Source organism: Diceros bicornis, chromosome 7 (assembly GCF_020826845.1).
Source record: "Diceros bicornis minor isolate mBicDic1 chromosome 7, mDicBic1.mat.cur, whole genome shotgun sequence".
Lineage (NCBI taxonomy): Eukaryota > Metazoa > Chordata > Mammalia > Perissodactyla > Rhinocerotidae > Diceros > Diceros bicornis.
Genome location: NC_080746.1, coordinates 19,929,251 through 19,955,700, shown reverse-complemented (window position 1 = coordinate 19,955,700; position 26,450 = coordinate 19,929,251). Strand labels below are relative to the sequence as shown.

At 40.1% G+C, this 26,450-nt stretch overlaps 1 protein-coding gene across 1 annotated transcript; it reads right to left on the bottom strand.

Annotated features, from left to right (window-relative positions):
- Positions 1–26,448, bottom strand: BUD13 (BUD13 homolog). The gene is made up of 10 exons (XM_058545172.1): positions 26,257–26,448; positions 24,133–24,223; positions 20,434–20,518; positions 16,714–17,598; positions 15,202–15,503; positions 13,267–13,372; positions 12,771–12,909; positions 12,267–12,451; positions 11,950–12,031; positions 1–403 (listed from the first exon to the last, which is right to left on the bottom strand). The coding sequence occupies exons 1-10, from the start codon at positions 26,397–26,399 to the stop codon at positions 310–312; spliced, it is 2,112 nt and encodes a 703-aa protein (XP_058401155.1). The 5' UTR covers positions 26,400–26,448; the 3' UTR covers positions 1–309.
- Between the last annotated feature and the right edge of the window lie 2 nt (positions 26,449–26,450).

The following is a 26,450-nucleotide window of genomic DNA, read 5'->3' as shown; positions in this document are numbered from 1 at the left end:
TGATTTTAAAAAAATAAATGTATGTTTATTAAAAAAGAAAAATCCTAACCAAGAACAACCCAGGGACACCAAGAAATCAATGCTTCCTCTGAAAGCCAGCAACAGCCAGTGTTGGCACACCTGAAAAGTACAGGTGCTTCAGTACAAACATCAGGAACCAAATATTCTTCTGCAGTCAAAACTGGCATTCAGCAAGCTGCTGGTCTGTGTGGGCCCTGATTATGAGCACAGACAACTGTTACAGCTGGATGTCTCGCTGCCCTATGTCCACTACCACAACCCACAGCCACCCCTACAGCCTCAGAAAAGTTACATATCCTCAACACTCCACTTGTAGGCAAGTTCCTCCACCGCCTTCTTGCTGGCAAGCCTGGCAAAGCGCTTCTGTTCAAATCCATTGGATCTGCAATCAAGAGATACTAATCAGCCAGAATCCTGAACCAGACATTTATTTTTTTTCTTTTTTTCTTTTTTTTTTTTTTTTCTGAGGAAGTCTGACCCTGGGCTAACATCTGTGCCCATCTTCCTCCACTTTATATGGGACACCGCCCCAGCATGGCTTGACAAGCAGTGCGTCAGTGAGTGACCAGGATCTGAGCCGGCGAACCTCGGGCCGCCGCAGCGGAGCGCGTGCACTTAACAGCTTGCGCCACCGGGCCGGCCCCAGACATTTATATTTAAAAAAAGAGAAGAGTTCACAATCTAACAAATAAGGAGGAAATTAAGGCAGTCATGTGAAAATATTTAAGGCATACAGAATTAAAAGGACAAAATACATAATTCATCCTCTTATTAGTTCTTGTTCAGACCCTTCTGCCACTCTGACGACTGTTTCAAACATTTACCACTCTCTAAAGGCCCAACTCACTCTCAGCTGATGTCTACATCTTATACTTTATCCATTCATTCCACAAACATTTAGTGAATTCTTATTATATACTAGGCACTGTGTCATGAAAATGAGCCTGACACAGCGTCTGTCCTGATGAACTCACAGACTAGTGGAAGAGATCAACATTTAAACAAATAATTAAAAAGCATAAACTATGGTAGAAACACACACTGGGTATCATGAAAACAGATGGGGATCTTACTCAGCTTGGGAGGGGGGATGGACAAGAAGGGTCAGGAAAGGCTTCATGGAAGTGGCCCCTAAGCTGAGTCTAGAAAGTTAGAGTTACCCAGAGGGCTGGAGGTGGGGAGGGCCAGAAAGGTCAGGAGAGCATTTCAGGACAGAGCACAGTATGAGCAACAAGAGCAGAGGCACAAAAATAAGAAATAGCCTGGCACACGCTATTTCATGACAAAGGAAGTAGCATGGGACAAAGTCAGAAAGGTAAGAAGAGGCCAAATCACAATGAGTTTTGTAGGCCATGGTAAAAAGCTTAGACTTCATCCAGTAGGGATAGATTTAAAGCAGGAGCATAAATTGCATTTCAAAGAGATCACTCTAGAGGAGATCAGAAGCAGGAAAGTGACTGCAGTGGTCCAGGCAACAGGTGACAAAAACAATGATAAAGAAGAGGGACAGAAAGAGAGAAAATACAGCAGGACTTAGTGATCAATTAGGTATATAAGGAGGATGAAGTAAGTTTGACTCGTAGGTTAATAATTTTAGTGACTAGATAAATGAGGCTGCTACTAACCAGGATAGAACATAAGAGTAAGAGCAGGTTTAGAGTAGGGGAAGCTAATGAGTTCAGTTTTGAATATATCGCATTTAAGGTGCCTCAAGTACATATCAATAGAGAAAGGTAAAGTGCAGCTACATACACCAGACTGAGCTGCAAATACAGGTTTGGAAATCAGGTACATATAGGTGGTAATTGAACGGGTGACTAGATAAGATTTGGCCAGAGAAAGCACATGGAGTGAGAATAGCTAGGGTTACAGATGGAGCTCTGAAAGACATTCAAGCGGTGCACAGAGGAAAAGCAACTCATTAAGGTGGCTGACAAAAAACAATAAGAGAAAAGAACCAGGAGTAGGGTGTCATGGAAGCCCATACAGGGGTGAGTTTCAAGGAGTGGACCTCAACTCCCTTCTATTACTATGTATTCTCTCTGTTATCTTATACAAACTTCTTGGAAGAGCCTGTATTCTCTGCCTATACCTCCTCACTTTTCATTCACTCCATAACACATTAGAACCTGGCTTTTGTTTCACTATGCCACAAAATTAGCCTTCTTTCGGGTCATCAATGACCCTCCTTATTGCCAAATCCAGTGATTTCTCCTTCTCCCCAAATTAGGCACCAGGTCCTGCCATCTTATCCCCTAAATGCTTCTCCACTTTCTCTTCTCTCCATCCTTACTACCACTGTCCCAGTTCAGACCTCCATCACCTTTAACCTGATCTACTGCAACAGCCTTGTATCTTGTCTCTCTACTTCCAAACCTGTGCCTTTCAAATGCTTCATATTACTGCCATAATCATTTATCTATCTAAAATGTAGAGCTGCTACTAATCCTTCAATGGCTCCCCTTTGCCTCTAGGGTAAAGACCAAGCTCCTCAAAGATGATTCCAAGGCCTTCTGTGACCAGGCCCCTGCTAACCTCAGTCTATCTCGTACAACTGCATTCCACACTTAATGCTATCCACCAACAGCAAGCTGCTTATGACTACCCCACCCATAACACTATGATGTTCCATATCCTTATGACTTTGCACATATAGAATCCTCTTCCTTAAACATCTTTCTTTTCCTTCTTATCTTGCCTGGTGATTGACATCTCTTAAGCCTAAGCTCATGTATCACCTCCTCTAGGAAGTATTCCCTGACCACGCTCTCCCAAGGCTGAATTTACTCTACCTTTGTGCTCCCAAAGCACCTTGAAAATTCTCTATAGTAATACTTACCAAATAGCATTGAAATTATTGACTTGTCTGTCTTTTCCTCTAGATAGAAAGTGAGTTCCTGGGCTCAGGGACTGTCTCTCACTAATTCTGAGACTCTGGCACCTAGTACACAGCTGCTTAAAGTTATAACATGTACGCTAAGTGTTACTGAACTAAATGGGATAACAAGCTTCCCTCTTTCCTAAGGCCTTCCCTAAGGGATGAGTAGGGTGAGTAACGGAAGGCTTTAGGAAGAGGGAAGCTTATTACGAATGACACCATCTCCAACCTTAGAAGCATAGATGGTATTCTAGAGCACCAAGGAAACCACTGTTTTTTGACTTGGGGAATAAGTACTTAAGAGAATCAACACTAATATTATCATACAGACAAAGGACCCATGAATAACAAACCAAACCCTAAAAAGAATTTTAAAAAAACAAACTGCAAGAGAACTGATAGCCCAGGGTTCTGATTCCAGCTTTAACGGGTGAGCTGAATGACTCTAGGTAAGTTGTTAAATTTATCTGGACCTCAATTTCTCTTTTAAACAATGGGAGTTAGATTAATTGACCTTATGTGTCTTTCCAATTGTAACATACTACAGATCTATTCTAGAAATATTCACGTGCAGTGGGACAAAAACAGACAAAACTAGAAGAGGTGATGAAAGAATGAATAATCAGAAAGAAAGCAAGGATGAGAAAAGGAACTAAAAGGAAAAATCTAGGAGAAAACAAGAACGAGAAGTGAGGGAAAACTACTGGGAGAGATGCAGATAAAACAGACACCAGTAAAAACTAGGTCAGGGAGAGTTCTAAGTTTTGGGTCCAGAAATTTAAAAAAATAGAAAAAAGAATAAAAGAATGAACTCAGTGTAGCAGGGAACATCTTTAAGGTTGTGGCTATAAAAAGATCTACTTCTGGCTACATGGCAAATTAGTATTCTGAAAAATCCTCTCACTACCAAACAAAAAGCCTAGATACAGTGAGCTGCAAACCAAAGCAGCAGTAAGATAGCCTAAAACCACAGCCACTCTGAGGATACCTGCCAATATCAGGAACAACAGCCTTGGATTTTCACAGCAGCTTGAGGGACAGAAGACAATGCCTTAGGACAATATCAGGTGGGGCAGCGGATTCCGGTCATGACGGAAGAACTTGAGCAGACCTACCCACCCTCAGCTAGCAATTATAAAATCTGGACAAAAATATAAAAATACAAGTATTTGGAGGTATAAGAGAGTGACCAAAAGCAGGCAGAACCTGGATGGTAGTCTATGTGTGAAAAGAGATTTGTGAAGCTTTTTGCCTGAGGGCACTTCCCAATCTGCACAGCTCACAGAGGCAGAAAGCCACAGGCTGACTGGCTTGAGGTGCCAGTGCAACGTGGGCAGAGCAGCTGGAAAATCAGAGAGGAAATACTGAAAGAGAGAGAACTACAAAAGGGATAAACCCAAAATCTACATGCAAACCGTACCCAAATCCTTGGCTAACTGCTAAACTGCTTGTGCAGGAGAAACCCCATGGGGCCCGATGAAAACACAGCAGCGAGAAACTCAAAGAACTGGGCAGAAATTTTAGCTGCTGCCCACTGCAAAGGGACAGAGTTTGGAGTTCAAACACAGTCATATACCGCATAATGACGTTTCTATCAACGACAGACCATATACACGATGGTGATCCCATAAGATTAGTATCATGTAGTCTAGGTGTGTAGTAGGCTATACCATCTAGATTTGTGTAAGTACACTCTCTGATGTTCGCACAACAACGAAGTCACCTAACAACACATTTCTCAGAACATATCCCCGTCATTAAGCAATACATGACTATACAGCAAAGTTAACTGTCTGCTGGAATAAAAATCAACACACTTCAGAGGACTATAACGGAATTCAAAGTCTCCACAATGTATCATTCATAATGCCCAATATACATTTACAAATGACCAGACTTGTAATGAAACAGTAAAATGTGACCAAACTCAAGAAAAAGCTATTAATAGAAACCAATCCTGAGGTGCCCCAAATGTTGCAATTAGCAGACAGGACTTCAAAGCACGAACTATAAATATTCTAAAGGAAGAGGAAAATGTCTCATAATGAATGAACAGATAGGAAATCTCAGCAGAGAAATATAAACTATCAAATGGTAATTCCAGGGTTTAAAAATATAATAAACTAGCTGAAACAAAAAATTCATTGTATGAGCCTAATAGATTAGAGATGGCAGAAGAGTCAATGAAAATAGATCAATGGAAATTATTCCATCTTAAGAATAGAGAGAAAAATAATGACAGAAAAATGAACAGCACTTCAGAGATCTGTGGGAAAATACCAAGTGGTGGAAAATAGTGTAATTGGAGAAGGAGAAGAGAGGTTTGGAAAAAATAATTGAAGAAAAAATAGCCAAATATTTCCCAAATATGAAAAATAGGAACTCACAGATCCAGAAAGCTCAACAAACCCAAAGCAGGATAAATACTAAGAAAACCACTCCTAGGTACATCATAGTCAAACTACTGAAAACCAAAGACAAGAAGAAAATCTTGAAAGCTGCCAAAGAAAAACAATATATTACAACATGTATGTGGGGGGGGGTGTTAACAATGAAACAAATAGGACTGAGGGCTGACTTCTAATCAGAAACAATGGGGTATAGAAAATGATGAAACATCTTTAAAGGGCTGACAGAATTGTCACAGACCTCTAGTACTGTCAATCCAGACTTCTATGTGTTGGTTCGCAACCTTAGGAGTTTCCTGGGTGAAATCTGAAATTGGCCCCCGTATGCAGAGGGTAAGGAGAGACCGAAGAAAGAAGCAGACCATCCCAGATTGGTAGATGGCAGGTTTAATAAGCAAGGGAACTTACAAACAAGGCTTGTCTTGGGCAGCCGCAAGACAAGTAGATCTTCACGCCTGCCTGCCAGAATCTTAAAGCTTATATAGAGACCTTAACTGGAATCAGTCAACATATTCAGTCCAGATGGTTTCAGCAACACCTTATTCTCTCAAGGCTACGTCCTTGAAACAACTGCTGGTGTGGGAATAGTAGGCCAGATGTACATTCCAAGGACAGGGGCAAGGAGCCTCTGCCTGGGTCCACCTCACAATGATCTCTTCCAACACTATGTCAGCAAAACTATCCTTCAGAAATAAAGGCAAGAAAAAGGTCTCTAATTTAATTAATAGAATTGTGCCAACATCAATTTCCTGGTTTTGATACTGTACCATGGTTACATACAATATTATCATTGGGGGAAGTTGGGCGAAAGGTACACTAACACACTGTACTATTTTTTCAAATTCTTACGAGTCTAAAATTATTTCAAAATTAAAGTTTTTAAAAAATAAAGGTGAAATAAAGACATTTTCATAACAACAAAAACAGAGAATTTGTCATCAGTAGACCTGCACTGAAGGAATATTCCAAGTTCTTCAGGAAAGAAGGAAGAGTACCAGAAATGGTAAATATGTGAGTAAATATTAACAACTATATGTATTTTTTTCTTTTATTTTCTTAGTTTCTTTAAAAAAATATCACCACATGGGGCTGGCCCAGTGGCATACTGGGTAAGTTCATGTGCTCCGCTTCAGCAGCCCGGAGTTCGCAGATTCGGATCCCAGGCGCAAACCTATGCACTGCTTATCGAGCCATGCTGTGGCAGGCATCCCCCATATAAAGTAGAGTAAGATGGGCACAGATATTAGCCCAGGGCCAATATTCCTCAGCAAAAAGAAGAGGATTGGCAACAGATGTTAGCTCAGGGCTAATCTTCCTCACAAAAAAATATATATATATATAACCGTAAAGTAAAAATTATAATACCATATTGTGGGATCTATACCATTTTTTATGTAGTACATATGATAACAATAATACAAAGAATAGAGAGTAAATGGAACTATAGTGTTGCAAGATTATTATACTTTATGTGAAACAGTACAATTATAACTCTCAGTAGGCTGTGATAAGTTAAAGACACATACTGTGATCCTTAAAGTAAACACTAAAAAAAATTGCAGAAAGTTACAGCTAAAAAGATAACAGAGCAGGGCCGGCCCCATGGCGTAGCAGTTAAGTGCACGCGCTCCGCTGCTGGCGGCCCAGGTTCGGATCCCGGGCGCGCACCAATGCACTGCTTGTCAACCCATGCTGTGGCGGCGTCCCACATAAAGTGCAGGAAGATAGGCATGGATGTTAGCTCAGGGCCAGTCTTCCTCAGCGAAAAGAGGAGGATTGGCATGGATGTTAGCTCAGGGCTGATCTTCCTCACAAAAAAAAAAAGATGACAGAGCAATTAAAATTGAACACTAAACTTACACACCTAAAATCCAAAATACTGATAATACCAAATGCTGGCAAGGATATGGAGCAAGAGGAATCCTCATTCTTTTCTGTAATGTAAAATGGTACAGCCACTTTGAAAGACAATTGGCAGTTTCTTATTAAGTTAAACAGTCTCACCACACAATCCAGCAGTCACTGTGTATTTCCCCAGTAGACTGAAAACTATATCCACATAAAAACCTGTACACAAATGTTTATTGCAGCTTTATTCACAATCGCTAAAAACTCGGAGCAATGAAGACGTCTGTCTACTGGGGAATAAACAGATTGTGGTACATCCATACAATGTTTTGTTTTGTTTTTATAATTTTATTTATTTATTTATTTTTCCCCCAAAGCCCCAGTAGATAGTTGTATGTCATAGCTGCACATCCTTCTAGTTGCTGTATATGGGACGCGGCCTCAGCACGGCTGGACAAGCGGTGCGTCGGTGTGCACCCGGGATCCGAACTCCGCCAGCAGCGGAGTGTGCGCACTTAACTGCTAAGCCACTGGGCCGGCCCCATACAATGTTATACTACTCAGTGATAAGAAGAAATAAAGTACTGAGTCATGCAAGAACATGGATGAATCTTAAATGCATTTTGCTAAGCACAAGAAATCAATCTCAAAAGGCTACCCATATTGTATGATTCCATTCATGTGACATTCTGGAAAAGGCAAAACCATAGGGACAGAAAACAGAGCAGTAATTACAAGGGGTTGGTGGAGGGGGTGTAATTGACTAAAAGGGGACTTTTAGGGGGAAATTTTAGGATGATGGAACTGTTCTATATAGTACTAGGGTGGTGGATAAATGACTCTATGCATTTATCAAACCCCATAGAACTGTATACCATAAAGAATAAACATTAATGTAAGTAAACTATAAAAGGAAAAAATCACCCAAGATGTCAGGAGATCCCAGGATAGAATGCAGACTATGACAAATGAATCTAACTACATTACAAACATATGACATAACTGCACTGAGGTGCAAGGAGGTGGGGGGAACTGACCCTTTAAGTTATATTGGCAAATGGTTATTCTGACTAGAAACTATAAGGGTAATAACAAAAGGAACTGCACATAAATGCTATACTCGAGATGGTAAATTCATCTCTTGTTTCTGAATTTCTCAATTCTGAAACTGTTTTACATGAATACTGAGATGAGCAAAACGGATGGCAGATAGTGGGTGCCAGGTTTCTCAGTATTGGAAAGGGAAGTTATAGACAAGCAAGAAGTAAAGGTAATACTGGATTAGAGTCAGTTACATCAATATGAACTCATATTTACATATAAGTATATATAAATACATGTGTATACAAACACATACATACAGATGGACAGATACAGAAATAACCCCAGATGTGTGTGTATACGTGGATTACCACACATGCATTACCTAGCTCTGCCTGCTGAGAGGGCCAAGAAGCAATGACACCCCAGTAACAATGAGCACTTTTAGCAGTCAAATCTTGGTTTCTAAATATCACTCTCCATTAAAGCAGCCAGGGCTCCTTGGAGAAATGCCTGATTCTAGGGCTAGGGCAGGGAAAATAGAAGATGAGCCTGGAGCACCTTGTAGTATCAGAAAGTACAAGTGCTCAAACAATAAAAGAGTGGGGTGTGTGAAAGGGATATCTGAAAGAACTCCCAATGGCCAAAGAACGGAACAATTTGAGCAACAAAATAAATAACGTACTACTAGATTACAATCCAAATCATAAAATATACATGAGTCCATATGGATATAAATAAATGACTGAATAAATAAATAGGGAGACAAAAAAAAATCTTCCTTACAGAAAAATTCAAATAATATATGTAGACATCCTCCTACAGGTCCTCTTTTGAGTTAAGCTGAACTCAGCGACTCACTTCCAGAGAACAGAGTATCAGAACAGGAGGGGAAAAATAGTAAATTTAAAATGGAGAAACCTGGCAAACACTCACTACCTTAACCAAGTGATCAAGGTTAACATCACTAGTGATGTCACATGGATATCATGTGCCCCCCAAAATGATGTGATGAGAAGAAGGGCACTCTACTACTGTGGCATTTTTCCCAGAAACCCACAACCTCAGTCTAATCATGAGAAAAACATCAGACAAACCCAATTTGAGGGACATTCTATAAAATATCTGACCATACTCCAAAAAATTGTCAAGGTTACAAAAAACAAAGAAAGACTGTGAAACTGTCCGAGATCAGAGGAGACTAAGGAGACATGACAACTAAATGCAATGTGGTATCCTGAATTGGATCCTTGAACAGAAAAAGGATATTATCAGAAAAACTGGTGAAATCCAAATAAAATTTGGTATATTAATAGTAACATACCAATGATAGTTTCTTAGTTTTAATGAATGTACCACGGTAATGTAATGAAAGGAATTGAAAATGTATGAGGAGTGTACAGGAATTCTTTATACTACTTTTGCAAATCTAAAATTACTCCCAAACAAAAAGTTTATTTAAAAAACATACAAAAAAATTTTTTCAAAACACTACCCCAAACAACTACAGAATATTTATTATCTTCAAGCGCAGACTATTCACCAAGGTAAACCATATACTGGGCCATAAAACACATCTTACTAAATTTCAAAAGATTAAAATATTAGAGTATATTCTCTGACCTTAATGGAATTAAATTGGAAATCAGTAACAGTAAATATCTAGAAAAGTCTAAATGTTTGGAATTAAACAACGCACTCCTTAAGTAACTCATGGATCAAAGAATGAACCAAAAGGAAATGAAAAAACATTTTGAACAAAATCCAATATACATTTCTGAAAAAGACTCTCAGCAAACTAGGAATAGAAAGGAACTTTCTCAACTCAATAAAGGGAATCTATAAAAAACCTATAGTTTACAACATATTTAATGATAAAATACTGAATGTTTTCCTCCGAAGATTAGGAACAAGGCAAAGGTGTCTGCTCTTACTACTTCTATTCAACATCTGCACTGTAAGTTCTAGCTAGTGCAATAAGGCAAGAAAAAGAAACAAAAGGCATATGGATTGAAAAGGAAGAAGTAAAACTGTCGGAATTCACAGAGGACATGATCCTCTAGATACAAAATCTGAGGGACTCTACAAAAACGCTATTATACAAAGTGAGCTTTACTTCAAGAAAAACAACTGATAATATTTGTTGGCAGTGATAAAAATTTGAGCTTTTAACCATAAATCAGAATTCTGAAAAACTTGTATCCACCACCATGAACTCTTTAGCTTTCCATTATTTAAAGATTTTTGTGATGAGATCAAAGGTAATGTTAACAAATACATGATTATTTGATACTGTATAATGAAATAAGTCAACATTTGGAAGGTCTGAAAAACTCAAGAAAATAATATTTTCAAAATGACCAGTGCATGGTTATAAAACCATGCATGGGTAAAAGATCCATCCAAAGTGGAAAAAAAAACAATGGATTTCAACGTAACAGTATGAAAAGTTTTTTAATATGGTTTCAGATTCCATATTTCAAATAACCTTTAAGAAACTACTACTCTATAGTATTAAAAAATATGATACACTTACTTTTCTAACTACCTATGTATCTACGTATAAGGCTGAATTTTCTTCCTATACTTCCACTAAACATATTGCAACAGACTTAATGCAGAATCCTGCTGTCTACTATTAGCCCAGACATTAATGAGATTTGCAAAAATGTAAATCAATGCCATTCTTCTATTTTTTTTATTTGGATAATATAGATTTTTTTCTGTAAAAATATGGTTACATCAGGGCCAGCCCCGTGGTGTAGTGGTTAAGTTCCACACACTCTGCTTCAGCGCTCCAGGTTCGTGGGTTTGGATCCCAGGCATGGACTTACACCACTCATCAGCCACACTGTGGGGGCAACCCACATATAAAGTAGAAGAAGACTGGCACAGATGTTAGCTCAGGGCTAATCTTCCTCAAGCAAAAAATGAGGAAGATTGGCAACAGATGTTAGTTCAGGGCTAATCTTCCTCAGCAAAAAAAAAACATGTATATATATGGTTATATTAACATAATGGCTTTATTATTTTTTTAATGAATTAATAAATACTTTTTAAACTTCTCAGTTTAATTTCTAATATGGTAAATATTAATAGATATAATTCACATAAACAAAAGTTTTTTGGGGTCCTCAATAATTTTTAAGATTGTAAAGGGGTCTTAAAATCAAAGTTTGAGACTCACTGTGCTAGATGCTAGAACAATGTCCTTTAGTAGGCAAGAGGCAATGGCATCTGATATGTAAGCAGACAGACTGACTTTGGAGAGGAGCATATATAGTTCATCCATGACAACAGACAGGAAATTAGAGTATGTGGGTACAGATATGGGGAAGTTAATAGATAAGGTGGTAGGGGTCAGTGAGACATTACAAGTAACTCACTCCTAAGGCAGTGAAGAGAAAGTTCAAGGGCTACATTTTAAAGATACAACATACAGAAGGCTCCAACTGCCACCCATCACTTACCCCCCTAAACCTTAGAAAACAACATTAGTGTCCTATATGGACCACCTGAGTTGTTTGTCCATAGCTTTAAAAAGATTTGAAAAGGAAAGAGGAGGAGGAAGGGTGTTCTAAGTATGGGAAATGGGATCTGAGGACCTCAGAAATAGAAGCAAACAAACTGCATGTTATTAACCTTGTGATTAGAGCAGAGAATGAGGTAGAGTATAGAGTGATTTAAGAACAGTTAAGGAAGGTTAGGGTCAGATGAAGAGAAAACAAAAATGTAGGAAATACTCAGGCTTACCTGTCCACTCCATCCCAGCGATATCCAGGCCAGATATTGAATCTGTTGGGAGGAGGTGCTGGGCCACTGTAACGAGGTCTCACTAACGAGAGAGAGAGAAGTTAGTTACCTGTATAATTCAATTTACAGCTGGATGGCAGTGGGGAAAAAAATGTTTATACAGAAATTTCTACTGAGTTGAACCTAAATCTCCAAATACAAGGAATCTAAAATTGTATGGGAAAACCTTCTTTGCACATAGCTATGTATTATCACCCTAATGAGTCTCTCTCTTCCCTTAAGTCACCTCCACCTCCGATGATTCCCAGAAGGCTCACCTTTCTTATTCTTGTTCTCCTTGGCCTTATTCTTCTTGATAAAGTTGGCCATTGGGTCCCCCTCTCTTTCTTGTTCTCTCAGCATCCGATCCAGATCTTCATCATCAATATAGCGGGCCAGGGGCTTTTGCATTTCCTTCATAGCATCCTCCACATTTTGTTGCTGCTGCCGGGTCTGGGCAAGCCTGGGCAAAAAGAACCAAGAGTGTCTGCTATCCAGTTTAACATTTCCACTCTTACATTGAGACAGACCACCCTGCTACATCTGGAGAATCTCTTCATTCTAGCAGCCTAAGTCAAATACTGAAAAGGGTGAAATTCCTAGAATACCACCTGCAAGTGTGGAATATATCAGTATCTTAGGTAGGAGACTCAGCACACTGAACTTCCCATTCCTCAAAATAGCCTCTGAAGGCAGAACAAGGAACTAACTTCTCAGAAGAGTAGAGAAATGACTTCCTCCAGTCTCTGCAGCCTTGTTTCCTCTTTCAGCGGTTCTCTTACCCTTTTCCCCACTGGGCATACAGCTCATCTCTCTCCGAGTCCTTCTCTGCTTTTCTCCTTTGCTCTAAACGTTCCAGTTTCAAATTCCTCTTACGACCAGACTTATCTCGAAATACTGTTTCAGCATATTGGAATTCAGCTGCAAAGGAAAATTATATTTTTAAAGCTAAACATCAGGTATCAAAATCAGAAATAATATTCTAACAGCTGAAATCAACCACTTGGGATTCTGATGCTGGATAACCAGTTTTGCAGCCAGAGTACAAGTAGTTCTTACCAATACTAAGTGCATATTGGTGATGATCCTGAAAAATAACATTTTTCAAGAAGGAAAAGACCCACTTGGACCCACTGAGAAGTTAAAATAATACATAAAACCAGAGCTGAAAGTCAATAGCAATAAAAAGTTTAAAATGTCAGTTACAATAAGCTACATTAAAAAAAATAATAAAAGCTACATGAGCCTCGACTGGTCTCTGCACTTGTACATTTTTACCTTCAAACGCCATGGATTCTTGGTCCCGTTTCTTGAGCTCCTGCTCCTCTTGCTGTATGTCAGTTAACACCAACCCAGTTTTAGCCCCAGAATACATATGTGCAGCCTATGCAATGGAAAAGGGAGTATCCAACATTAATGAGAAAATGCAGCAGTAGGCTCCATGGGTATACACAGTTAGGTGCATTTTTGTCTGATGATCAGCAATAACCAAACCAAAAACTCTAGCTTTATATTCCCATTATTGACCACACGACTCACAAAATAGAAAAGAAATAAAATTGAATTTCATGCAAAATTAATAGTACTATCAATTTTAAGAGTAAACAAATACACAAACCAACAAGACATTAAAGGAAAGGCTAAGCATCTGTATTTTTGCCCAGGTGAAGACTCACTCTCAGGTCACCTGGTTAAAACCCGTATCAAGCTCTAAGCCCTCCAGTAGAAACCCACATTGATAAAATGTTCCATTTAAAATACAAGCTCAAGGGGCCGGCCCGGTGGCGCAAGCGGTTAAGTGCGCGCGCTCCGCTGCGGCGGCCCGGGGTTCGCTGGTTCGGATCCCGGGCGCGCACCGATGCACTGCTTGGTAAGCCATGCTGTGGCGGCGTCCCATATAAAGTGGAGGAAGATGGGCACAGATGTTAGCCCAGGGCCGTCTTCCTCAGCAAAAAAAGAGGAGGATTGGCGGATGTTAGCTCAGGGCTGATCTCCTCACAAAAAAAAAAAAAAAATACAAGCTCAAGCTTATATTTTAAGATCCTTAAATTGTAGATATATTTCAGGATAATGACAAGATATGACCAAACCAAAACTTTTTACTAAAGTCCACTTTGTATCCAGATAACAAACCAATCCACAAACGGACTATACAGTAAACTCTGATATCCTTAAGCAATGTGCTAAATTTGACTAATATTAAATTGTCCATGGACTAAAAAGATACATAAAATGTCAAGGGGTCCAGTTGAAATTCAGACCTCACTTTGTTCCCCAAAAGAGAAGAACCCCCATTCCCGGGTTAGGGACAGGCTGGTCTACCCTGCCAGGACCACGTGGGCTATAGAGGAGACTTACCTGTGTTGTCTCTCAAAAGTCTGTGTTGGAGGGAAATGTGCACACCACAGGCTCTATCATTCCGTTTCTTAACCAACTCACCAGAATAAGATTCCTATACTAGTACTGGTATTCTTCACAACACAATTACTCAGCGTTCACATGGATTTTTTTGGCAATTCAGCCTTCATCATAGATTTAAAATAAAACAAAACACTGACTTCCCAGGTGATACGATTTCTAAAAGTAGTTTTATATTTTAGTTGCTTCTCCTTAAGCTCTGGATACAGAGACCTACAGTTCAATTTATAATAATAAATTTCTTACATTAAATGCTTACTTTGTCCCAGGCACTGTGCTAAGAGTTTTACTTACACTAACTCATTTAATTCTCACAATAACCTTATGAAGTATGTACTACTATTATCCACATTTTACAGCTGAAGAAACTGAGGCTTAGAGATATTACATATCTTGCTCAAATCTCACAGACACTAAGTGGCAGCAGTAGGATTCAAATACGTGATCTGTTTGACACAAGGTTTGTACTTCTAACTCTACTCTGTAAACTTCAGTTCTCACTTTATTCATAAGAAAATAGGAAGTTATTCTCTATTAAAATGAGATTTGTGGAATTAAGAGGCTATAAAGGCAGAAGCTACTTAGGAAATTGCATCTTTGCAAGTTCAGCTGGGCTGGGTCATAGACAGTCCTGCCTTCAGAGAGAAGGAAAGGTCACTAGCGGTCCTTTGAACTAGATTTACTATACTACCAAGAGCTACATCCTCCTCCTCTGGCTTGGATCGCTGGGACTTGTACACAGCTAGAACACAAGAGTCACTCTAAGAGAAGGACACAGCTCCCGAAAATTCCTACCTTTCCTGGAGGCTGACTCCTTCGAGGTGGAGACAGATCGGAATCAGAAGATTTGGCCCTCTGTTTCCTCCTCGGTGGAGAGAGGTCAGAATCAGAGCTCTGGTGTCTAGGTCTATTCCGTGGAGGTGACAGATCTGAATCAGAATCCCGGCGCCCTAGACGTTGTTTATGCCTCGGAGGAGAAAGATCTGAATCAGAGGCTTTCCGACTGTCACCTGGGTAGGAAGAAGAGTCCAAGGTGTGACTCTGATGTCTCCTAGGTGAAGAGCTTGCACGAAATTTCCTATGGCTGGGAGAAGAGCCTAGAAATTAAAGAATAAAATCTTTAATCCCCTTGGCAGAATCAAAAAAGAACTAACCAGGCTAACGTTTAATATTCATTTAGTCCTCCTATGAAGAACTATCACTAACCTAAATACAAGTATGGATGACATGAGAGAACAGCAAAGCCAGAGACAACTTTTAAAATCAGTAGGCAGGACACGGTATTCTATTCCCAAGTTACTAGTGACTGTGAGATCTCAACACACTTATCTATGTCACATGTATCCAGGCACAGAACGGGCAAAAAACTTGCACTCAGATCTCAGCAAAAGTCAAAACTACCTAGAATATATTCTGATGTCTTCAGACTAAAGGATAACAATGTATTTGAATTTAAAACTTAAAACACTACCTAGGGACAAAAGATGGAGTAAACCAATTTCCCCACACAGGCCTGAGTTGTAGGCATAAGCATCACAAATCACCTCCCAAAAAAGCAATCTGCAATACGTATTGACAGTCTTAAAAACATACAGCTCTCTGACCCAGTAAATCAATTTCTACTTAGTTTCCTAGAAAACACATCTAGAAGTACTTAAACTTCCAGGAAATCTATCTAGAAGTAGATAAGAAATAATCCAGAATGGAGCAACAGTTTATGTACAAGGGTGTTCATTATAGAACTATAAAAGCACAAATTTAGAAATAACCTAAAATATGCAATATTAGGGAAATGGCTTAGTAAATTTATGTAATAGAACACCAATAAAAATTATATTAACAAAGAGATGTTTTTATGATATGGGGAAGATAATGTTAAGTGAAAAACCCAGGCAAAATTATATATACTGCACAGACAGGGCTCAACTACATCAAAAATGAACAGAAGAAACACTAAAAGAACTGACTACAACAGTGACTGGCTCTGAATGACCGAATTTTGTACGACCTTTTTTCTGCTTCTTTATGCATTTGTATATGTTCTGAAGTTTCTGCAACAAACATGCAGTACTTTTAGATGGGGTGGCTAGAATAAACAAAAGGATATATAAAAACTTCCTCCCTGACACGGTGAATTTTTAACTCTCCTCAACCCAACCTCTCATCACTTCCCCACAGTTCTTAAAACTTCTCCAAAGAAACTCCATTCTCATTTCTAAAGATCACAAATACCTAATAAAGCAAGTAAATAGCACAAAAGAAAGTGCCTACAGAATAAGTCCCTCTGGTGGACAATCAAAGGCTCACCTTTAGAATCATGCTGCTTATTTCCGAAATGAGATTTTGCTTGCTTTTTTCGTGGAGGAGAGAGGTCCGAATCATACTCACACTTGCTGTTCTTTAGGAGTGATGGATGAGAGGGTCCTGGCCCCTTCCAATGTGAGGAAGTTTTGCTAGAGGCCCTTTCTGGGGCTTTACTGCTTTTGGTTCTGGGCAGTGAATGAGGGACATCCGGAGCCAAATCAGGGGAGTCATGACGGGCCCTTCTGAGTTGCGAGGTACCCAGAGAGTCAAGAGTCCTTCTAGGTTTAGATGTGTCAGGGGAGCTGTTAAGGGCACTTCTGAGGGGAGAGATATCCGAGGAATTGCAATGGGCCCTCCTAGGAGGAGATGGATCTGGGGTGTCATGACGGGCCTTCCTGGGAGATACACCTGAAGAATGACGATGAGGCTTCCTGAGGGGAGAACGATCCAGCGAATCATGACAGGCCCTCCCATGGCAAGATGGATCTGGGGAATCATGACGGACCCTCCTAGGAGCAGACGGATCTGGTGAATCGTGACGGACTCTCCTAGGAGGAGAAGGATCTGGGGAGTCGTGACGGACCCTCCTAGGAGGAGAAGGATCTGGGGAGTCGTGACGGACTCTCCTAGGAGGAGAAGGATCTGGGGAGTCGTGATGGACCCTCCTAGGAGGAGATGAATCTGGGGTGTCATGACGGACCCTCCCAGGAGGAGACGAATCCGGGGTGTCATGACGGACCCTCCTTGGAGGAGACGAATCTGAGGTGTTATGACGGACCCTCCTTGGAGGAGATGAATCCGGGGTATCATGACGGACCCTCCTTGGAGGAGATGAATCCGGGGTATCATGATGGAACGGTCTATGTGAGGGTAGATCTTCATTGTGGCCTAAACACAAATAGCAAAGAGTCAGAGTCCCACAAATGCTCTGTTCACCTCCAGTACCCAAAATTTCAAAAGATTCCCCAGCAGCATACATCTCAAAACTAATCAGAAAGCCCAAAAGGTCTACATAGCGCTTTTGTTTAGGGGCAACAAACCAGCACTCGTAAATTTTAAAAACAATCTCTCTTATTTGCCTAACAACTTATAAACTTGTAGAGCATTTTAAATACATTTTTATATTAAACCTTATAAGGTAAGCAGAGCAGGTATCCTTGTTTTACAGACATAAAAACAGAAGCTCCAAGGAGCCGAGTGATTTCTTACCTCAGGTCACAGCTACCAAGATGAAGAGACAGGCTAGAACCCCAGTCTTCTAAATGCCAACCCAGTGCTCTTCCCAAAACCTTATTTGTACAGAGTTCCCAGTCAGAGGCTCCTACTGATATTTAGCCTAGGTAATTTATAGTTTGTACTCATTCTTCTTTCAAAAGGCAAATTACTAAACATGTGCCACATCAAAATGAAATGCTATTTAATCCATGTCACTGTGCTCCTTATCAGATAGGGGCAGATCACCAGAAAAAAAAGAATCAACATTTACTGAACACCTACTGCCAGTGTTTTCTATAGATTACCTCGTTTAATTCTCACAACAGGCCTAGGAGATAAATATTGTCATTCCCATTTTATAGATGAGGAAGTTGACACTCAGAAAGATTACGTAATTTGCCAAAGTCATACTGCTAATAAGTGGTGGAGTGAATATCCATATCCAGATCTGTTTGACTCCAGAGTCCATGTTCAATCTTTAAAAATATGTATTTGAGAAGAGTTTGAGACACTCAATTTTCAAAGGCATAACAGGATGTTGCTATAAAAACATTTATAGCGGGCCGCCCGGTGGCATAACGGTTAAGTGCATGCGCTCCACTGCAGCAGCCCGGGTTCGGATCCCGGGCGCACACCGACACACTGCTTGTCAGGGCATGCTGTGGCAGCGTCCCATATAAAGTAGAGGAAGATGAGCACGCATGTTAGCCCAGAGCCACTCTTCCTCAGCAAAAAGAGCAGGATTGGTGACAGATGTTAGCTCAGGGCTGATCTTCCTCACACAAAAAAAAAAACATTTATAGCAACCCAGGACATTTCCAAAACTCAGTTTTCCCTCTCCCTCTATTTCTTGTCATTGAGCTCCAAGGCCTAAATACAAACAACAGCTAGGTGAATAATTGTTAAATGGATGAATTAACCCAAGTCAACTCCTTTACTTTGGGGAATAGGCCTATCTGATTGGAATCCACCCCTCAGAGAAAAGTACTGATATCTGTAGGGGACTTGACAGTAAATCTAATCCATGAGGGTGATAAATTCCATAATTATAAAAAGGAAGTAAAGGTCAGAGATCAGCGAGGATATTTCCAGTAACAAATGGAGAGGGGGAGTGAGAATGAAGCAAAAGAAAAAGAACTCTGTGTGTGTGTGTGTGTGTGTGTATGTGTGTCTGTGTGTATCACTTCCTAGCCCTACTGATATGAAGACCAAAAGATTCTCTCTGAAAAAGGATTGCGGAAAAGACTAGAAAGACAACTACAGGATAAGGCAGAAAATAACGGATGAGAGTGAACAGAACTCTGATAAAAGAATACTGATAACAAAGTTTTCATTCATAAAACATAATAATAATGTACTGAAAATTAACTGAGGCAGTGGTGATCACTAACCTACAGCCAACTGTCACTTTTGTTATGCATTTTTTTCTAATCAGAATTGTAGGATAGTTAACTTAAGGGCACAGAGTATAACACAGAAAGAACAAATCCTTTTTAGGAGTTAATTCTCCTAACCCTCCATGTGTGAAAAAGGAATGAGCATCAGGGGTAAACCGCAGTTAAACAACTATCAAGAAGCAAGATCCTAGTTTATGAAGGAATGAACACAGGGAGTGAAAAACCAGCACACTTCCACTGGCCACACAGAGCCCGAACGACTGCTGGGACCAAGGCTGTGACTCACTGGGACTAAGTATTTCTTAGTCTGTGTCCTTTAGTACATAGACCTACCTACCCAGCTTTTCGAAAAGGGGCAGTGACTGCTAAGCCTCAAGTGATGATTTACCAAAGAGCAGTAGGCTGCAAAAATCAAATACTTATTAGCAATTCAACAAAGATTTATTAACGGCACCTCTTTGTGCTAGCTGGGGGGAATACCAAGGCAAATAAGACTAGGTCTCATCTCTGCTCAGACATGACAAACGCTCTTTATGGAATTCTCAAGATCTCAAACATTTTTTTTAAACAGGGAGTTAAATTATTAGCCTAGGAAGAGGGTGTACAGTGGGCAAGCAGAGGATGATGCACTGTAAAATATAATATTTAAGGAAATAACAAAGAAAGATCTACTAACACAAATAAAAAGGACAGAAACCATTGGTCCTTAACCCACATGTGAGTGGCTTCATTCTAGAAGAGGACAGAGGTTGCTGAAGTCTCCAAACTCTGTTCCTCAGATTCTCGTAAACTCCTCCAAAGTCCTGCCTATATACTAAGTGCTCTCCTATTCTGGGCCAGAGAGGAGTGGGTGCTGAAATGCCCCCAAATGAGTCACTTCCTGACCTCTAACCCTAATACCAAAATATAAGAGAATGCAGGATACCTGGTCTCCCAGTTCCCGTGTCTTACTACCTCTGAACAAGTTCTGAATTCTTTTTCACATCATATTTTTCAGGATCAATGACACACTAAAATAAACTATGCATTCCTCTAAAGGAAAAGAATAGAACAGAAAAAAAAGCTTCCCCTATAAATGGGAAACTTAGATTTATTTATTGTTGGAACTTACTTCCCAGAAGCTTCCATTTGGCACTAGAACGAAAGGCTTCCATCTGCTTTACTTCTTCCGGCCGCTCATCCACAAACTCAGCCACCTGTGGGAGTGTGGACACTATGGTGAGGAAACCCAGAGGATCCAGCCAAGGAGCACTGCTGTCTCAAGAACCTGAAGCTATGACCATTCCCATTCCTAATATACATGGCACACAGACCCAAAATGGCCATGAAGAAACACGTAGTGGTCCTCAGTTATGATTGCTCCATAAACACCTGATCGTCACTGGGCAGTTTAGTTATAGATCTTTCTCTGACTAATCAAATTCCCTCCAAAGGTTAATTTCTTTCATTACAAACTTTTTTATTAACCTGCCAGGTACACAAGTGCCACTTAAAAGCTAAAAGCTAAATTCCTTTTACCTTTTCACTTTTACATTCGGAGTGAAAACACAAGTTCCCTATCACGCCTATCACTCATTAAGGGCTTCAGGCTCCTTACGAAAACTTTCTCGTTGTAGGTAGTCACAATGATAAGTTTTCCTGAATCCAACCAAAAGAAGTCAATAAGATGCACATAGAATCACAGAATTTTTAAGAGATAAAACCACATTTCATTTCATCCAAACTCCCAAACAAATCTGGAATCCTCTCTTTAGTATCCTTGATAAATGATCACTCACCCAGTCCCTCCCTGACAGGAAACGAATTCAGTGACAGGGAACTCGTCACAAGGCGGTTCTTAGTTTAATTGGACCCAGGTCTACCTTCCTATAACTTCTTTCCATTGACACTAGTTCTGACCTCTGACGCAACTGATCCCCTTTCCACACAACAGACTTTCAGAGATGGCTGGCATAATAAATTCTAGTTACAGAGTAGCAACTATGTGGAAGGCACTGTGTTTTGCGCTTTACTTATATTATCTCACTCAGTCTTCACAATAGCCCCGCAAAGAAGGGCTCCACACCGCTAAACAGCAAACTATGACTCAGAGAACTTAAGTAACTTTCTCAATGTCACAAGCTAGCAAGTGCCAGAAGTGGCATACAAAGCCAAGTCATAATTCCCCTCTACTTCTCTTCTCCCGAGATCCTACCATCATTCCTCATATAACCTAGTTTTGAGATCTCTCCCTGGGCATTAAAAGCACAGGTTTTCAAGCAAGATGAATTGAGATCCAAATCCCCAACTGTGCCACTTAATATTTGTGTAAACTTTGGCAAATTATCTCTAAGCCTCAATTTCCTCTTTAGTAAAAGTATGAGGATTCAATGAGATAATTCATGTAAGCTTAGCAGTGTTTGGTACATGGTAAATGTTCAATAAATTATACCTATTATTCTTGTGCCACCACTGCCATTGTGGTTGTCCTAATTATTTTGCCATTATTACTGGTGGTGGTGATGGTCTTGCAGTAACAAAGATGAATTCAATAATCGACATCTGTTTTAACTAGTGTGGAGAACAGTCGGACTAAAGCCATCCTTCTTTAGGTTTGGGGGCAATCATAAGAGCAAAAGATAATATTATAAAGGAAAATTAATAGACTTGACTACATAAAAATTAAAATTTTTAAATGTCAAAAACTATCATAAATGAAAAGGCAAATGACAAAATATACCCATGACATGTAAAACAGATAATATAGTCTTATACTGGATACCATTATTCACCTGCCAAACTAGCATAGGTTTGCTGTTGTTTTTGCTGTTGTTAATAATGCTCTAGTATTGATGAAGAAATGGGGAAACTGGCATTCTCATACACCTCTAGCGGGAGTATAAATTAGTACCACCTCTCAGAAAGCAATATGGGAATACAGGTCAAAAGGACCATAATTTCATAAAGAAATAAACAGATTCCTACAATGATTTATGTACAAGATAGTTATCAAAGCATTATGATATTTTAAAACAGGAGACAACACATACGTCCATTAATATGACAGCTTAAATTAATATGTATATTGAACTACTATGCAATCACTAAAAACCACATTCTCAAAGAATATTTTAAAGTTCTACTAAAGTATTCACAACATATTATTAAGCGAAAGAGGAAGCTCCAAAACCATATGTACAGTATAATCCCAATTATATTTGGAAAAATAAATACAAGTATGTATAATCTATGAATTAAAGCAACATGCATCCAAATGTTAGCACCTGTTATCTTTGAATGGTCACATTATACATGATTACTATATTCTTTTTTTTTTTTATCGTGAGGAAGATCGGCCCTAAGCTAACATCTGCCAATCCTCCTGTTTTTGCTGAGGAAGACCGGCCCTGGGCTAACATCCATGCCCATCTTCCTCCACTTTATATGGGACGCCGCCACAGCAGGGCTTGACAGGTGGTGTGTCGGTGCACGCCTGGGATCCAAACCGGCGAACCCTGGGCCGCTGCAGCAGAGCACGCGCACTTAACCACTTGCGCACTTAACCACCGTACCAGCCCCTACTATATTCTTTTTAAAACTTTAAACTTGCTTATAATTCCCAAATATTCTACAATAACTATGTGTTCCTTTTATAAAATAAAAAAATATTTTGAAATCTACCTTAAAAACAATGTTCAGGCTCATTTATAAGAAACTTTTTATTTGCTCCTTTTATTCATTGATTCAATTAAGCTTTAACATTGTATACTCATCTAAGTACTGCAGATATACAGATTAATAGAACACAGCGTCTGTACTTTAGAGGTCATACTCTAAAAGGGGAGACTGAGTTTCAAATAATTTCAACAATATGATAAATGTCAGAGATACATTTCACTTATGTACCAAGTGCTTAATTATAAACATTAACTAGGTTTAAGGGATTCATTCTGACTGAAACTAAATTGGGGCCTTAAGATCACTATTTCACTTTTAATTACTAACAAACCATCTTTTAAATTACCTATTTTAGAAAATGCTGGAGATTAATATCAAATATACTCATCTGGAATTCATCTTTACAACCTTTTAGTATACTGCTGCCTATCGACAGCTCTCCTTTTCACCTTGTTTCTCAGCAATTCTCAGCAAAGGTTCCATGACTATACCAGTGCTAGATTATTTGCCTTTGTTTTTGCCCACCTAGCTCTTACAGCTCCTTCAAAACTCAATTCAGATATTTACATCCTTCATGGAATTTCCCAATGGAATAAACAGTGTGCTATCTCCCTTGTGCTCTAATAGCATTTGGTACATATGTGAAATGTATCTCTGACATTTATCATATTGTTGAAATTATTTGAAACTCAGTCTCCCATTCTAGGGTTATGAGCTCTAAAGTACAGTCACTGTGTTCTATTAATCTGCATATCTCCAGTACTTAAACAAGTGTCTACAATGTTAAACCTTAGTGGAATCAATGAATAAAAGGGGCAAATAAAAAGTTTCTTATAAATGAACCTGAACATTGTTTCTAAGGTAGATTCCAACAAACTGAACCATGACTAATTCTAATCATGGCTCTATCACTGATGTTGAGGAGTCCAGCCTCTCTCTGTGATTAGTTCCCATTTTTAGGCCAATGGGATCATCCATAAACAAAGAAGGCAGTGTATAGGCATCACCAAAGAAGACTATTTTAAAGTAGCTCTTTGGAAAGAGTCACCTCTTCTCTGCCCTCAATTTTCCCGCTTACAAATCTATCCCGCACTTGGAGTTGAGATTGAGAGTCTTGCATTACAAAGTCCTCACAGCCTCAAAAGATACACACCACAGGCAAATCTCCATCATCTTCTTCCTCCTTTTCTGGTTTAGTGGTGGAGATAGATGTCCAGCTCACATCGTCATCCACAATCCGCATTCTAAATGTGAAAAATAAAAAGATCAAAAAGGAAGAATCATTCTTGGACAGCAGCCTACGAACACTTATCTATTGGTTCTAGGATAAAGCTCAAAATCCCACAAAATCCTGCATGTTCCGGTCTTTGCCGACACGGCCAACTTTATCTCATACCACTGCCCCCTCAGTTCACTACCTCACTGGTCATCTTTTGGCGCCTGCAGTGAGACAAATTCCTTACCACATCAGGTTTCACATACTCAGTTCCTTCTCTCTGCCTGACCTACTCTTCTCACTCTTTACTAGGAAACTCTTACTCATTCTTCAGATCCTAGCATACATATAACTTCCTTGAGCATACCTTCCTTGACTACTCCCCCTTACTGCTCCCCAACTAAGAACTCCTGTTAACACATTTTTGGAATACTTTCATTGCATTTATCACAAAGGAAATAAACCAATTAGTTGTGTAATTAGCTGTTTAAAGCCTGTATCCCCATTAAACTATAAGCTCCATCACAATAGGGACTATGTCTTCCTCATTCACAGTGGCATCCTCAACACCCTGCAGTAACTGGCACAGAAAGTAGTCAATAAATGTTTGTTACAAGAATAAACTATGGATGAGTCCAAATAATAACGACTGCCGTGATGTGAACAGTCATTATTTGAAAAGCCAGGGTCACTTTATACATCTCTAATCACAATAACCATTTAATATAAATGATATCATTCAGTATTACTCTCATTTTAAAGATGACGAAACTGAGGCTTAGAGAGATGAAATATCTTGCCCAAGGCCACAGAGCCCGTAAAGCGGCACAGCTAGGACTCAAACTCTGATCAGTGTTGCTCCAAAGCTCAATTTATTTTCACTACATGGTACTGCCTCCAAAGAACCCACACATATCAGAGGGGCAAAGAGACAGAAAGCAAGAATAAGGCAAGAAACAAACCAAGAAAGGAAATGGTTTAGTTCTTTGGAACTATTTGACTTTATTGAGTATATTAATTTCCTAGGGCTGCCTAACAAAGTATCGCACACTGGGTGGCTTAAAACAACAGAAATGTATTCTCTCACAGTTCTGGAGGCTGCAAGTCTGAAATCAGTTGTGAAATCAATGTGTCTGCAAGGCAATGCCTGCTGGGAAGGCTCTAGGGGAGGGTCTTTCCTTGACTCTTCCAACTTCTGGTAACCCCCGGCACATCTTGGCTAGTGGCAGCATAAATCCAGTCCAATCTCAGCCTCCATCTTCACATGGTCGTCTTCCCTCTATGCCTGTTTCTGTGTCCAAATTTCCCTCTTCTTAAAAGGACACCAGTCCTATTAGATTTAGCACCTATCCTAACCCAGTATGACTTCATCTTAACTAATTACATCTGCAAAGACCCTATATCCAAATAATGTCACATTCTGAGGTTCTGGGTGGACAAGAATTGGGGGGGAGGGGCACTATCCAACTTAGTATACTGGGGCACAAACGTTTTCTCATTTGAGAAATGGAGATAATAACAATACCTACTTCGTGATAGTGTTCACATAAGACAAATAAATTCATATAAGACTAAAGTACTTAGAACAGTACCTGCCACATGACAAGAGCTGTATAAATGTTACTTATTATTGTTAGTAGTTGTAGTAGTATTAAGAGTAACAGGAAGTGAGCACAGGTCTCTGACTCAAGACCAGAGTCCTTAGGATTGAGAGCCTTCACAGACAGGTTCTAGGCCCTAAACACCCAAGCACAGAGGCTTTAAATTGGGTCCAGCATTATTCTCAGGGCACAACATTCATTCTCTATGGGAGAGGTCGGAAGGCTACAAACGCGGGAAACGAGGAATGAAAGTTACAGCCTGGCTTGAACACATCCAAGACCCCGCCTAGGGGCGCGAGGGGCGGCCCGAGCGGGCTCTGAGCTGGGCAGGGTGGACGAGCGGTCAGAGGACCGAGGCCGGCCGGGCAGAGAGAAGGAAGAGCCGGGGGCCGAGGGCGGAGGTGGGAAGGTGAGGGGCGGCGAGCCGCCGCAGGCCCCGCCCCCGCCGGAACCAACTCACCCCTTGCCGCCGGCCCCGCCGGGCTTCGGTCGCTTTTTGCGACGCTTGCGACCGGACTCAGGGCCCCCATCGACGCCGGCATCGGCCCCAGACAAGTAGCGCTTCAGATACTCGGCCTTGGAGAGCGGCGGAGCTGCCGCCATGGCAGCGGCCTGGGAGGGGAGACGGCTCGGCGCTGGGGCCAAAATTCCTGA